Below are 14,578 nucleotides of genomic sequence, written 5' to 3'. Positions count from 1 at the left end.
AGAGATTTACATCCAGTTCATATGACTCAGCAAATTTTTCCAGCGAGAGAGACAGATTAGAAAGTTATGTAGTCTCAGGGGAAACTGCTGATCTCAGCTGAGGAAGTAATAGGGTTTTACAATTGGCTCAATGCTGCCATGTTGGGAGGGGAAAGAATCAGTTGGAGTTGATGCTCCCAGGAAGTGATCAAGTTCAGGAGACTCTCCGGAACCCATAGATGAATTGGCAGCAAAGTGTTGTCTTCAGAAGAAAATAAATCATCTTGTGACCTGGTTTCTACAACTTTTTAACTTAAAGGTGATATCATAGCCATAATTCTTATTCAAATGACAATCCACTGAATACAACTCGAGGGCTACACCACCAGTGATTGTCCCCTGTCACAATTTTAATGTTTTGTGTTATTCTCACAGATTCAGTGTCACCATTCGCTATTGCATCATCTCTGAATCATATTTCATTGCAATCAATATGCAGTTCAATGATAGTCTGATCAGTGAGCGATAATAGAGAACCTTATTCTGTAGGTCAGCACTTTGTAAAAGATGGTTTGAGATGGAACCCAACATCCGATTAACACATAAGCTCACTTCACGAAACAGAGACCCCTCTTTGAGCCTGTGTGATAGTGAAGTGTGAGGCAAAGGGGTGAGCTTAGGCCACCAATCAGTGATGGTTGTTAACTTGCATGGAATGCCTATCATTACAATTTTTAAAGTTATAGCCCAATTAAGTCCCTACAATCCTAGAATGGTGTGTGGCCTCCTCAGATGTTAAAGTAATGTTGGAATAGATAGGATCCTTAAGATCGGGAACAAAGCAGTATAAAGATGATTTCTTGAGGTATGGCTTTATTAGTTGTGCTAATGCAAATCAAAATGCAAAGCCCATGTCTGTTATGTGCAGGGATATACTGGCAAATTAAAGATTTAAAACCCTCAAAATACCTAAGCATGGCGAGTGCGAGGACAAACCTTATGATTTTCTTTAAAAGGATGCAGTGAGAACTTAAATGATCCGCTGAAATCCTTAGCAGAAATGTAACCGTGAATGACAAAACAAGTGAGATCGTGAGGACCAAACTAGCTCACCTGTTGCATTAAAGGAATGTGAAAATGGTGGGTGGTAAAGCTTGGGAAGCGTGGGTCATGATGCTCAGGCGGCGTGGGTCGCGAAGGTCGGCCAGCATGGGTTGCGAACGTCGGCCAGCATGGGTTGCGAACGTTGGTAAAAATGGGTCCTGGGCAAAAAAGTTTGAAAAGCACTGCTCTAATGCAAATGCCAAAGAGCTAATTTAAGGTGAACAAAAAAACAAAACAAATTGAAAATGCTGGAAATCTGAGACCGAACCACAAATGTCTGTTAGTCAGAATCAGTGAAGAGAACAAATGTTATTGTATTAGATTTTTGATAAAGATCGTACCTTCAACTTTGTCTGTATTCTCCAGAGATGCTGACTGACTGGCTGGGTGTTTCCAGCACTTTTTTTGTTTCTGCTTAAGGTAAATCATCCGAGTGGTAGCTATTTGCCAAAGCAGGAGAGTAAAATGCATGACGGCAAGTCTTAGACGAAAGAGACCTCTTTATTTGAAGTGGTCCAGGAATTATCACAGCTCAATTTTAATTGCTTTTTTCATAATTTTTTTGGAAATTTACATTTGTGATGTATCACATAGCAAAGTGCCCAACGAGCATGAATTGCTGTTTAAGAGGGGAAAAATTGCCGAGCCAGTCCAAACGCTTAGACTGACACCACCTGGTATTGTTTATAGAACGATAAAGCCAGTGAAATGTTCTCTCCCTCCCTTTCGTCTGGGAACTTTTTTTTTGTAGAAAGAGAAGAATGAAGCAGAAGCCTTAAGAATTAATAGAAAAAAAGTAATGTTGAAAAACTAAGCTCTGTTATTAAATTAGTTTTTGAAGTTTGAACGTGTTCTTATTTGTTTAAACATGGATCTCAACAAGGGCAACAAAGAAACTGCTGCAACACTTCAAATGAATCTAATTTATGGCTGCCAGTTGCTTGAAGTATTATTTAATGAAAGCTTTAGTAGGACAGTTAAATTATTTAATGATACAAGGCTATATATTTAAGAATTGCTGCCTGTGTGATACTGCTGGGGCCTTTTTAATTCTACACAGTTTAACTTGGTTAGAAAAAGGCATGAAACTTGAGGTGCTGATCTGCAAGTCATTATTTTTCGGCCCTGGGGATTCGGGCCTTTGTATTGTGAGGGGGGGTCTTACGTTTTTGCCTGGTTTGAGATAAAACTGCTTGCTTTATGAAGTTGCAAGTTCGGTTTCTACGTGTTTTCCCCCCTGCAATCTGAGACGTTCACGTGCAGTTATGGACGTTCTTTAAAGTTAAATTCCTTCTTGCTGATTCACCCGCCCCCGTTGAAATGTAAAGTCAATTGGATTTTTTTTTGTTTCATCAGGAATCAAGTGGGCAGCTCTATTTGCGGGGATATTAAGTGGACAGGAAGGGAAACTGAGCAGTCTAATCAGACACACTGTGCATCTGTGATTTATTCAAGGCAGCCTGCCCAGAGTTTTAAAAAAAAACAAGACATTTCTGTGCCTGGGAAGTTGCAGCGGCGCTCAGTATTTCTTTTTCCATCAAGAGTCATTGGTGTATAAGCACCCTGCTCCGAAAAAATGTTCTGTTAACCTAGAAGGCAGGCTGAAGATCCCATCTTGCTCGCGTTTTGCCTGGGAGTGCAGTCAAGCGATTTGCACTGCTATTTTATGGCCAAGATAGAGCCAGTGGCACAGGAGGAGTTGATTTGGAGCAGAGATAATCATTCGAGTGAAGGGTCGTGTCAGGCTGTCAATGCAATTAGGCTGGAAGGTTCTTTAAAAAAAATATTTACGTGGCTTTCTGGTGTATTTAAAGAAAATCTTGGCCCGTCAGACAAATTTCTGGGTTGGATCTGTCTCCAGGAATTGTATCTAATTCACCGAGTCGAAGGGCTGCTCCTTCAATAGAGTTGCAAAATAACGTCAGCAGCGGGGTTTGTTTTGGGGAAAAAAAGAAGCAAAATCCAACTCTGTTGAACAAAATCATTCTGGATTTCATCATCAGACTCCTGTCAGCGAACATGAGGCTGAAGAGGAATGGCTCGTACACATTGCACAGGTACAGTTAATATCCCTGACCTCTGTGTTGGTGCCTTTAAATGTAAACAGTGAGGTAAGAACTGGAGAGAGAGAGAGAGAGAGAGAAACGTTGTCGAGTCGAGTGATTTGCATTTTGTTCCGTCGCCCTCGGGTCCACACTGCAAAGCCCTCAGTAAAGCAGGCGGGGATGTGCGTTTGGACTCTTGGCGCTCAATCCCATTCACTGTTGGGTTAAAGATTCCTCGGGCTCTTCAGAAAGTTTACCGTCTTGTGTGTGTTTGTGAGAAATGTTTCTGTGTTTTTTCCTTCCCCCCCCACCTTCACCGGGGGTTGTGTGATCCTCCGGGCAGAGTTTAGCCGAGAGGAGGAAGTTAATGCAGATCTTGGGGACAGCAGGAATGTGAAGACCGAGAGGAGTTAAACAGACCCAGCTGCAAGTTCGATGGACATCCTCTTCTGCTTCGATTGCGTCTTGTTTAGGTACTACATCACGCCACGGTTTCTGTGGTGTTTCCCCTCCTCTCCCCATTGTCTCCATTCTTTTTTGTTTTAATTTCTTGTCACTTTGTGTGCCCACACTTGCATTATGGCAACACGTTTACTTTTTAGCAGTGAGCCGTCCTTCACACACGTTACGCATTCAGAAGGCGGTACGGGCTTCAGATCATCATCGCGTAAGGTTGCCTTGTTCGCTGCCGAATTTCAATTAAGAATGTTGAAAGTCAAAGCTTTTTTGTTGTGAAGATGCCATTGAGCAGGCGTCAAGTTAGTTGGCATTACCAGTGATCTTAATATCACGTTTTAAACAATGATTTTTGCCAGGGCAAGTCACGCTGGTGGGAGTTTTCATTCAGGGGGTTCGGAATCAAAGAATTTCTGCTTTGAAGTTTAACAATTGTGTGGGGCGACCACAAGTATTCTGCTTTTTTTTTTGAGTTCTGCAGTGCATCTGCCAGGCTGATGGAGCATTTGGGCAAAAACAAAAAGGATTCGTCATTTTTTTTCTCACTCCAGCAATATGCAAAATATGCTGGGGGGGGGGGAGGCAAAAAAAAGAGTGGCTGTTGCAAGTCATACAGTTCAGAAGGAAGGATTGCTATAGCTATCTGGAACTTTTATTCTTGGCTGCTAAAAGTGTGTTATCAGGCAAAGAGACTTCGTACACGGCTGTTGTATAGCAGGTTTTCCAACCTATTGTACAGCAGTATGTATTGAAATGCATTTGTTCACTCAAGGTCCCAACGATATTCTCAAACATAGTTTGAATTGGCAAAGACAACGTTTTTTCCATTCCCGATCACACCCATCTTATAGATACCTTCGTTTTTTTCTATCCCCCCACCTTCCTACAAGTGAATATAGCTGACTTAAAGCTGCAGGATGTAGTACCAGGTGTTTTGTTTCCCTTATTGACATTTGAGATCAGCGATCGCTTTTAAGGTTTTTGGGCAGCACCACTACAGACCGGTCACCTACTTGGAAGGAGTCTCCATTACTTAATCAAGAGCTCTATTATGAAATGAAATGAAAATCGCTTATTGTCACAAGTAAGCTTCAAATTAAGTTACTGTGAAAAGCCCCTAGTCGCCACATTCGGCGCCTGCTCGGGGAGGCTGGTATTAAGAGTTGTTTGGAGTTCCAGGGCTAAATATTAGGGAATCCAGTTCAGTTCGTCTAGACGCCACAGTGCCCGAGATCCATGAACAGGGTCTCCAGTGATGTTCAGTTTCAAGAAGTCAGTCCTTTTATATTTAAGTGGACAGCAATGGTAGGAACACGGCGTCTGCTATCCATGCCACTCCTTCAGTGTAAGAATTCTTTTAAGGCACCTAATTCAATTAATTGCAATAGATATAAGTGATACATGTAAATTTGGTTGCTGTCAATGGCACTCCTTGCATCAATAGTTCTCTCCCATCTGAAGGAGGTGGGAGGCTGGTCTCTGCTTCTAACTACAGCCAGAGACTAGATTGACTGAATCAAAGGATACCGGCCTCCGACAGTTCTGAATTGGACTGCAAAAAGAAGCCAACTAATTGGGGTGCACAGCACGTGTGTTTTCCCCCTCCCTTTATGAACATTTATTTAGTTTTAAGATTTATACAGATTACTGTTCATCCTTGGCTGTTTGAATTCTTTCCTCTTTGCCTCCAATTTTGGTGACTAGTTATATTGTTACTTGGTGATATTTTAATGAGCATGAAGCTTAAATAATGAAGAGAAATATGAAAACTGACAGTATGTGGTGACAATGCAAGGGTAATGGTCAGCATTACCGTAAGTTCTATTTAGATTTCAAATTGGGAATTATGAAGTAATTCCATTGCATGCGGTGTGGCCTTGCATTTATACCACATCTTTTGTAATCTGTCGCTCTTTAGAACTTTAAACATTGTTGTAATGTAGGGAAACATATTGTTTGAATTCATTATATTTTAGCAAAGTAGAACTGTCCTGAACTCGCAAGATTCTATTCTGATAAGAGAACCATTCTGCATTACCAAAAGCCGTCAATACCTGAGCCATGAGTTAAATTTGAAAAGACAATACTGTCATCCTAAATTCCTGGGTTCTCTGATAGCTCAGCAAGAAAGTTCTCCACCTGATGCATACAGACAACAAAGTTTCTGCACTGGGTTAGTTTGTAGTTCTCAACTAAAGTAATGGGTGAGCGGAGAGGAAAGAGATGGAGGGAAGATTTATGATTTATTTTCGTGTCACCGGGCCAGAGAGAGAAGGAAAGGATTCCCATTTCTGATCTCTTATCCAGTGATTTTTGTTGGAAAGTGTGTGGTAGAGAACAGAGTGTGATCAACCACAATTTAATAGCTTGTTGGCATCACTTTACTTGTAAGTGAGGAATGGCTGGCAAGTAATTGGCGGGCTGGCCTACTAGATTGCTACCTTCAAGAGGAGGTGAGAAGAAAATTGAAGAAGCAAATGTATCCGCATTTAAAATCCAGTTAGATTAATTTATGAACCAGAGCATCCTGCCATTCATGTCTATCCTGACGTTGGGTCTAAATTTTCAGTTCTCATTTGGGTCGCCATGCAGTTAGTGCCTCAGTACTATTTTGCCTAGCTAAAATGTTGTCAGTCCATGTTATGTGAACGTAACCTTCCATTGTGGTTCTCACAGGCTTACCACAAAGCGGTGCTGGGCATGGAGGAGCCTCGAGTTCCTCCCACCTCCTTGTTCTTCCTCTTTTCACAAGTGAAATGCCTCATACTGTCGTGAGATTGGCCCCATCCTTTTTTAATTTACATGCTGGCTCATGATGATATCATAGCCACGAGGTGAAATTCCATAAGAATGATAATGCCATCCAGTTCTACCTCTGCAGCACTTCTCTTGACCTCACATCCATCTCGCTACTATCGGACGACCTGTCAAATAATTCATGGATGGCATTCTTTATTTCCTTCCTCATCTTGAAAAGCCTTTTCAAACAAAACATCTTGGCCAATCTTTTGGTCACCTCCCCCTAGCCCTCCTGCTTAATGCATGTTCTTTTCACCTCTGAAGTGCCTTCGGGTGTTTTACTCTGATGCAGCAAAAGTGCAAGTAGTTGCCGCTATAGCACAACTTCCATGGTTTATTTAACTTAAAAGGACAGCTCGTTTTTTTTCTCCATGTCTTAAATTTCATTAAAAGAAAGTTGATTGACCAGGCAAAATAGGTTTTGCAGAATTTGAACGGGATGCATTAACTTTTTATTGAACACCTCCAGATGCAAAATGAAGTTAATGGAAATTAAATTTGGTATAATCATTCTGTAAAAGCAGCAAGCTGCAGCATATCTTTCACTACCGGTATGAGGTAAATTCACAAAAATGCTCTGAAAACGCAATGACAAGACTTTGCGGTTCCATTTCTTCTGAGTAGATTTTCTAATGGCCATTCCTGTTTTATTGTTATAGCATAACCCAAATGTATTTATTCCAACACTTGTAAATGCGATACTACTTTTAAAAGAAAAAAAGTGTAGTCCTGGTACTGTGATTTTGTGCAGGAAAGGCTTAATATCTTTCAGCTCCTAGTTTAATCAACAGAAAAATACATTTCCATTACAAATGTATGGATAGGAGGTCAATAGTAGAAATAATTTGTTGCTATGGATTGCCAAATGTGATATGCTTTTATGAGTGCTTTATATTTAGAAGTTGCTGATGTATTTCCTTGCAGCCATGGAGGAAGGGCGTGCTTGTAGAAGTCTGCCTTTCCCTGGAGATTTGTGGGTGTATGGAATGTGTGGCTGTCTACATCTGGTTTACAAAATTGAGCATGGGCTGTGTATGCTCAGCTACAAAGGCTAAATATGTTATATTTTGTCTACTTGTCGAAAGGGGCCATGTTTAAACAGAAATTAATATATCGTGTGTGTGTGTGTGTGTATGTGCACTTAAAAGTGTAGCTGTTTTTGTTTCGAAGGCAAATGCCCTTTTTATTTCTACCTGTTGTGCTTGCTAAACTCTTTTTAATACATGATTTTTATTGAACTGTCTTGTGAGATTTGGACAGAGACATATTGACCCATATTCTAATATTCTTTCTGAATAGTGAATTCAATAGACACAATGTTATCTTTATGCACCAGAACGTTCCTTAACTAGGCTGAGAGGAGGAAATAAACTTAATGGCACAGCGAGTGAGTCAGAGAATACAGTCCTTTTCATCATTGCCATCTGTGATGGAAGCCTCGTGTGTTTGAAATGAAAGTCTTCTGACTTGACCAGCTACAAAGATCCTGTCTGTCTCTGCTAGATCCTAAGTGAAATTATGCAGGGACCCTTGGTTGTAATGACTTAGACTCTGCCTTTGAGATTGGCCAGTTGGAATAAGAGTTTCCTGATTAATGGCCCAATCAGGGAACCTTCTTTGTACATAACAGGGAGTGTCAGATCTTCTGCACTCCCCAAGTGTAGACAGCAAGCTGAATGGACATGGGTTGTGCTGCTGTTGGTTTTGTTAATAAAAGGAATTCTGGTGAATGGACTTCTGACTCCGTGGACTTATTACATTGGTATCAGAATTTCTTACAAAAACTGGCTTGACATTTTTAGTACTTGGAAGTTATGTTCTAAAATAATGCTTAATTAAGATTGTCGAAAGATGTGCAGGTTAGGTGGATTGGCCATTATCCATACACGGTGTTACAAGGATAGGGTGGGGGAGTGGGCCGAGATAGAATGCTCTTTCGGAGGGTCGGTGCAGACTCAGTGGGCCAAATGGCCTCTTTCTGTTCTGTAGGGATTCTGTGGAATTCTTACTTTTATTGGCACTTGACAATGCAGTAAAAACAACCTTAATTGACCATTCCTTTCTTGGTTTGAGTGCCATTCTTAATAGGTTACTTTTGCCTAAAACACTTCTTATATGACTGCTGTGTGTGTGTGAGCTTTGGACACTGATCTTGGTCCTCAGTTCAGTACAGTGGACGATAATTTAAATTTTTTAAAAATGAAATGAAAATCGCTTATTGTCACAGGGGCTGTTTAGCACAGGGCTAAATCGTTGGCTTTGAAAGCAGACCAAGGCAGCCAGCAGCACGGTTCAATTCCCGTACCAGCCTTCCCGAACAGGCGCCGGAATGTGGCGACTAGGGGCTTTTCACAGTAACTTCATTTGAAGCGTACTTGTGACAAGAAGCAATTTTCATTTCATTTTAATTTCATTTAAAGTAGGCTTCAAATGAAGTTACTGTGAAAATCCCCTAGTCGCCACATTCCGGCGCCTGTTTGGGGAGGCTGGTACGGGAATTGAACCGTGCTGCTGGCCTGCCTTGGTCTGCTTTAAAAGCCAGCTCTTTAGCCCTGTGCTAAACCAGCCCCTTTTTTGAAATCATCTGTTTCAAATAATTCACAGTGGCTTGTTCTTATGTTTTTAAAGGATTTTTCATTATAAGACCATAGGATATAGGAGCAAAATTAGGCCATTCGGCCCATCGTGTCTGCTCCACCATTCGATCATGGCCGAAATGTTCCTCATCCCCATTCTTCTGCCTTCTCCCTTTCTTGTGGCTACCCATGGCAGGGCAAAGGCTAGGAATCCTATGGCGAGTAACTCCCCTCCTGACCCCCTCCCCCTTAAATGCAAATCCACAAGGCACAAGTTAGGAGTATGTTAGAATACTCTCCACTTGCCTGGATGAGTGCAGCTCCAACAGCACTCGAGAAGCTCAACACCATCCAGGACAGTGCAGCTCTCTTGACTGCTTCCCCTTCTACAAACATTCAAACCCTCCACCACCAACGAACAGTAGCAACCGTGTGTACGATCGACAAGATGCACTGCAGTAACTCACCGAGGTTACTTAGACAGCACCTTCCAAACTCATGACCACTACCATCTAAAAGGAGAAGAGCAGTAGATACCTGGAAACCCCATCACCTGGAGGTTACCCTCCCAAGTCACTTACCAACCTGACTTGGGAATATATCACCGTACCTTCACTGTCACTGGGGCAAAATCCTGGAACTCCCTCCCTAATAGCACTATGGGTGTACCTACACCTCCGTGACTGCAGCAGTTCAAGAAGGCAGCTCCACCACCACCTTTTGAAGGGCAACTAGGGATGGGCAATGTATCCTGGCCCAACCAACCACACCCACATCCCGTAAATGAATTTGTAAAAAAAAAACAGATCACCTTATTAATCAAGGACACCAGATTTGTGCTTGAGCAGGGCTACAGACCAGGAACTGGAAGGTGGGATTAGACAGAATAGTTCTTTCTTGGAACATAAGAACTAGAAGCAGGAGTAGGCAAGTTTGCTCTCGAGCCTGCCCCTCCATTCAATACGATCATGGCTGATCTCATCATGGCCTCGACTCCACCGCCCTGCCCATTCTCCATAACCTGCAACGCATTGTCAATTAAAAATATGTCTAACTCTTCCTTAAATTTACTCACTGTCCCACCGCACTCTCGGGTAATGAATTCCACAGATTCACAACCCTTTGGGAGAAGTAGTTTTGCCTCCTCTGTTTTAAATTTGCTACCCATTATTCTGAAACTATGACCTCTCGTTCTAAAATGCCCCACAAGCGAAAACATCCGTTTCATGTCTACTTTATGCATACCGTTTATCATCTTCTAAACCTCAATTTGATCTCCCCTCATTCTTCTGAACACGAGAGAGTATAAGCCTAAAGTGCTCAATTTCTCCTCATATGACAAACCCCTAATTTCTGGAAACATAGAACATTGCAGCGCAGTACAGGCCCTTGGGCCCTTGATGTTGCACCGACCTGTGAAACCACTCTAAAGCCCATCTACACTATTCCCTTATCGTCCATCTGTCTATCCAATGACCATTTGAATGCCCTTAATGTTGGCGAGTCCACTACTGTTGCAGGCCCTTACTACTCTCTGAGTAAAGAACCTACCTCTGACATCTGTCCTAGATCTATCACCCCTCAATTTAAAGCTATGTCCTCTCGTGCTAGACATCACCATCCGAGGAAAAAGGCTCTCACTGTCCACCCTATCTAATCCTCTGATCATCTTGTATGCCTCAATTAAGTCACCTCTTAACCTTCTCTCTAACGAAAACAGCCTCAAGTCCCTCAGCCTTCCCTCATAAGATCTTCCCTCCATACCAGGCAACATTCTGGTAAATCTCCTCTGCACCTGTTCCAATGCTTCCACATCCTCCCTATAATGCGGTGACCAGAATTGCACGCAATACTCCAAATGCGGTCGCACCAGAGTTTTGTACAGCTGGAACATGACCTCATGGCTCCGAAACTCAATCCCTCTACCAATGAAAGCTAACACACCGTACGCCTTTTTAACAACCCTCTCAACCTGGGTGGCAATTTCCAGGGATCTATGTACATGGACACCGAGATCTCTCTGCTCATCCACACTACCAAGAATCTTACTATTAGCCCAGTACTCTGTCTTCCTGTTATTCCTTCCAAAATGAATCACCTCACACTTTTCTGCATTAAACTCCATTTGCCACCTCTCAGCCCAGCTCTGCAGCGTATCTATGTCCCTCTGTAACCTGTAACATCCTTCCGCACTGTCCACAACTCCACCGACTTTAGTGTCATCCGCAAATTTACTCACCCATCCTTCTACGCCCTCCTCCAGGTCATTTATAAAAATGACAAACAGCAGTGGCCCCAAAACAGATCCTTGTGGTACACCACTAGTAACTGGACTCCAGTCTGAACATTTCCCATCAACCACCACCCTTTGTCTTCTTCCAGCTAGCCAATTTCTGATCCAAACTGCTAAATCACCCTGAATCTCATGCCTCTGTATTTTCTGCAGTAGCCTACCGTGGGGAACCTTATCAAACACTTTACTGAAATCCATATACACCACATCAACTGCTTTACCCTCATCCACCTGTTTGGTCACCTTCTCAAAGAACTCAATAAGGTTTGTGAGGCACGACCTACCCTTCACAAAACCGTGTTGACTATCTCTAATCAAATTATTCCTTTCCAGATGATTATACACCCTATCTTTTATAAACCTTTCCAAGAATTTGCCCACAACAGAAGTAAGGCTCACTGGTCTATATTGAGCTGGTCTATCAGTCTGGTGAACCTCCTCTGAACTGCCTCCAATGACACTACATCTTCCCTCAAATAAGGGGACCAAAAATGTGCACGATACTCCAGGTGCACAATACTCACCCGTGCCTTGTACAGATGCAAAAACACTTCCTTACCTTTATACTCCATTCCTTTAGCTATAAATGCCAACATTCCATTTGCTTTCTTTACCTGCTGTACCTGCATGCTAGTTTTCTGCGACTAATGCACAAGGGTTGGCCTCTTATTTATTCATAGAATGTGGGTGTTGCTGGCAAGGTCAACATTTATCGCCCTTGCGAAAATGATACGGTAACTCTTTGAACCACTGCAGTATTGTGGGATAGGTGCACCAAACTGCTGGTGAGTAAGGAATACTGAGAGTTTGATCCAGCGAGTGGTAGATGTGGCCCACTGCCCAAGCCAATGCTGGATGGTCTGTCTTGATCTACAGCAGGTCAACTCACAATTTTGAGCATCTGAATCACTGTCATGATTCAAATGCACAGATGTAATTTGGCTTCTACAACAGTAGGAACTAATGATGCAGATTCAAAGACTTTTTGAATTTGGGTCTGCTTGTATACATAAGTATAGCTGTTGGCAGGACACTTGTGTGCCCATTAGTTGCTTAATGCAGATGTTTCTTGTAAGAGGTTATGATGGTTTCTGTTAGAAAAATAAATGCCATACATTTTGTAGTATAGGTGGGGCACTCGAGGTTGAGATTAGGCAATTTGTTGTGACTTGGGTGCCTAAAAATGTAGTTCCTTGGAACTAGCTTGTTGCAACTTGAGGACATGTTTTGTCAAACCTTGAAACTTGTTTTCCTCATTTAATATTTGCTGGCATCATACATTGATTTGATCACATTTTAAACGTGTGTCACATTATATTCCTTGTTTCAGTCTTGTTTCAAAGGAATTTGTTTCGACTTGTTTTAGGTTACTTCAAAATTCCAGGTTTCCTCAACATTCTACGGAGCGGTTGTATTTGTGTAGGTTAATAGAACGTCAGGCGGTATATTTTGAATTGAAAGAAAATGAGTGCCTCCTTGGTATGGCTCAAAGCTCTCCCTTTATGCTTTGATCAGTTATTTGCTATTTGGCTGATTTTTAAATTGAATGCAAGGAAATAAGTCAAATGCAGGAGCGATACCCAATTAGTTTTGGCATACCATGGTCAGTTCATCAGACTTCAAGTATTTAGTAGTGGAGACAGTGTTGATAAAGCAAATTCTTCGATGTCGCAACATAACTGAACTCTAATGTAAATGGTGCACGTAGTAACTTTTGTTGAATTCCTGTGTAGAATGGTAATTTACCCCCAGTTGTACTGTGTACTGTTCTGGATGCCTAATTTTACAGAAGGTATCATTCTCTTATCAAAGGTGTAAATTTTGAGGTCACCTAATTTGAATTTTATGTTGAGGGCACTGATGGAGTTGATCAAGACAAATTATTCTCTTGTGAAGGGTTCTAATACCGAGGAAGACTAAATGATTTGGGAGCATAGAGAAAGCTATTTTGATGCATCTCTTTTCCCCCTGGCCTTCACACACTTTCAACACTGGAAATCGTATATCCGGGCAAACTGAAAAATCCTGTACTACAATAAAGTCCAGCCTTTACTTTACTATTCAAAAATAAATTCACAGGCTAAACCTATATGGAAAAAATAGAATCCTTGTGATTATTTTAAGTGGTGGAAGGTTCCCACTTAAGTTTGCATCTTGAAAGTAAAATTTCTTCAAATGTGGCAGGCTTGTGAACTGAAAAAATTCACGGTGAAAGAAAAGTTGCCATTGTATCATTTAAACAGGGAAACGTCCCTCCAGTTGCAGCTGTAGAAGGTTAAAATGTGAGGTAAGGATGAAATTAGTGGTTCCTCCTTTACCAACTATGTTCATTTGGACCTCATTTAGAGAACAATGTTAAACATAAAATTCAACATAAAATTCATAGAATGCTGTATAGGGTCAAGAGAAGTTAGAACGTGGGCACCAAGTGGAGGAGAAAAAGGATAACTAGGGAGTGCATGAAAGCAGGACAAAGGGAAGCAATTTTTGCACCGAAGAACAGGGACGATGCTACTGAAATAAAATATCCGAGAGAAGAATGAAGAATAATCTGTGAACAGTGCATGCAGGGACTTGTTATCAGAGGGGAGGTAGGGACGATGGACATGCAGATCATTGCTCTGAATAAATAGTGCATGACTATCAACATCCTGCGAGTTACCATTGACCAGAAACAGCTCGCTTAGCCACGTAAATGCAATATTTGCAAAAGCATGTCAGTGGCTAGGAATCCTGCCGCGGGTAACTTGCCTCCCGACTCCCCAAAACCTGTCCGCCATCTCCAAGGCACAAGCCAGGAGTGTGATGGAATAGCCTGTTTAGCTCAGTGGGCTAGACAGCTGGTTTGTGATGCAGAACGAGGCCAGCAGCGTGGGTTCAATTCCCGTACCAGCTGAGAATTCTGAATTCTCCCTCTGTGTAACCGAACAGGCGCCGGAATGTGGCGATTAGGGGCTTTTCACCGTAACTTCATTGCAGTGTTAATGTAAGTCTACTTGTGACAATAAAGATTATTTACATTTTACTGTACACTGCCCAAATAAATGCAACTGAGACAACATTTGTGAAGCTCAATAACATCCAGGACGAAGCAGTTTACTTGATTGGCATCCCCTCCGCCACCTTCAGCATTTACTTCCTCCATCACCAACAGACAGTTAGTTGCAGTCGTGTGCATCATCTACAAAATGTACTGCAGCAACTCACCAAGGCTTCTTCGACAGCACTTTTCAAACCTGCAACCTCGAAGGACAGGGAACCAGGTGCATGGGGTCTCCACAACTTGCAAGTTCCCATCAAGCCACAAACCATCCTGACTTGGAACT

At 42.0% G+C, this 14,578-nt stretch overlaps 1 protein-coding gene across 3 annotated transcripts in view; it reads left to right on the top strand.

The window, feature by feature from the left end:
- The window catches only part of LOC140384656 (MOB kinase activator 2), a 256,030-nt gene that overhangs the window by 173,622 nt on the left and 67,830 nt on the right, over nucleotides 1–14,578 (top strand). The window contains exon 1 of one of the 3 annotated variants that reach the window (XM_072466568.1): nucleotides 2,513–3,140. The exons of 1 other annotated variant lie outside the window; for it this stretch is intronic. In XM_072466568.1, the coding sequence (XP_072322669.1) occupies nucleotides 3,103–3,140 (38 nt within the window). In that variant the 5' untranslated portion in view covers nucleotides 2,513–3,102. Of the gene's footprint in view, nucleotides 1–2,512; nucleotides 3,141–3,259; nucleotides 3,602–14,578 lie in introns of those variants that run through there. One more of the 3 variants, XM_072466567.1, reaches the window with a different exon arrangement.

The sequence above is a fragment of the Scyliorhinus torazame genome, chromosome 10 (assembly GCF_047496885.1).
Source record: "Scyliorhinus torazame isolate Kashiwa2021f chromosome 10, sScyTor2.1, whole genome shotgun sequence".
NCBI lineage: Eukaryota > Metazoa > Chordata > Chondrichthyes > Carcharhiniformes > Scyliorhinidae > Scyliorhinus > Scyliorhinus torazame.
Note: the sequence above shows the minus strand (reverse complement) of the source record. Positions and strands in the feature narration are given on the sequence as shown.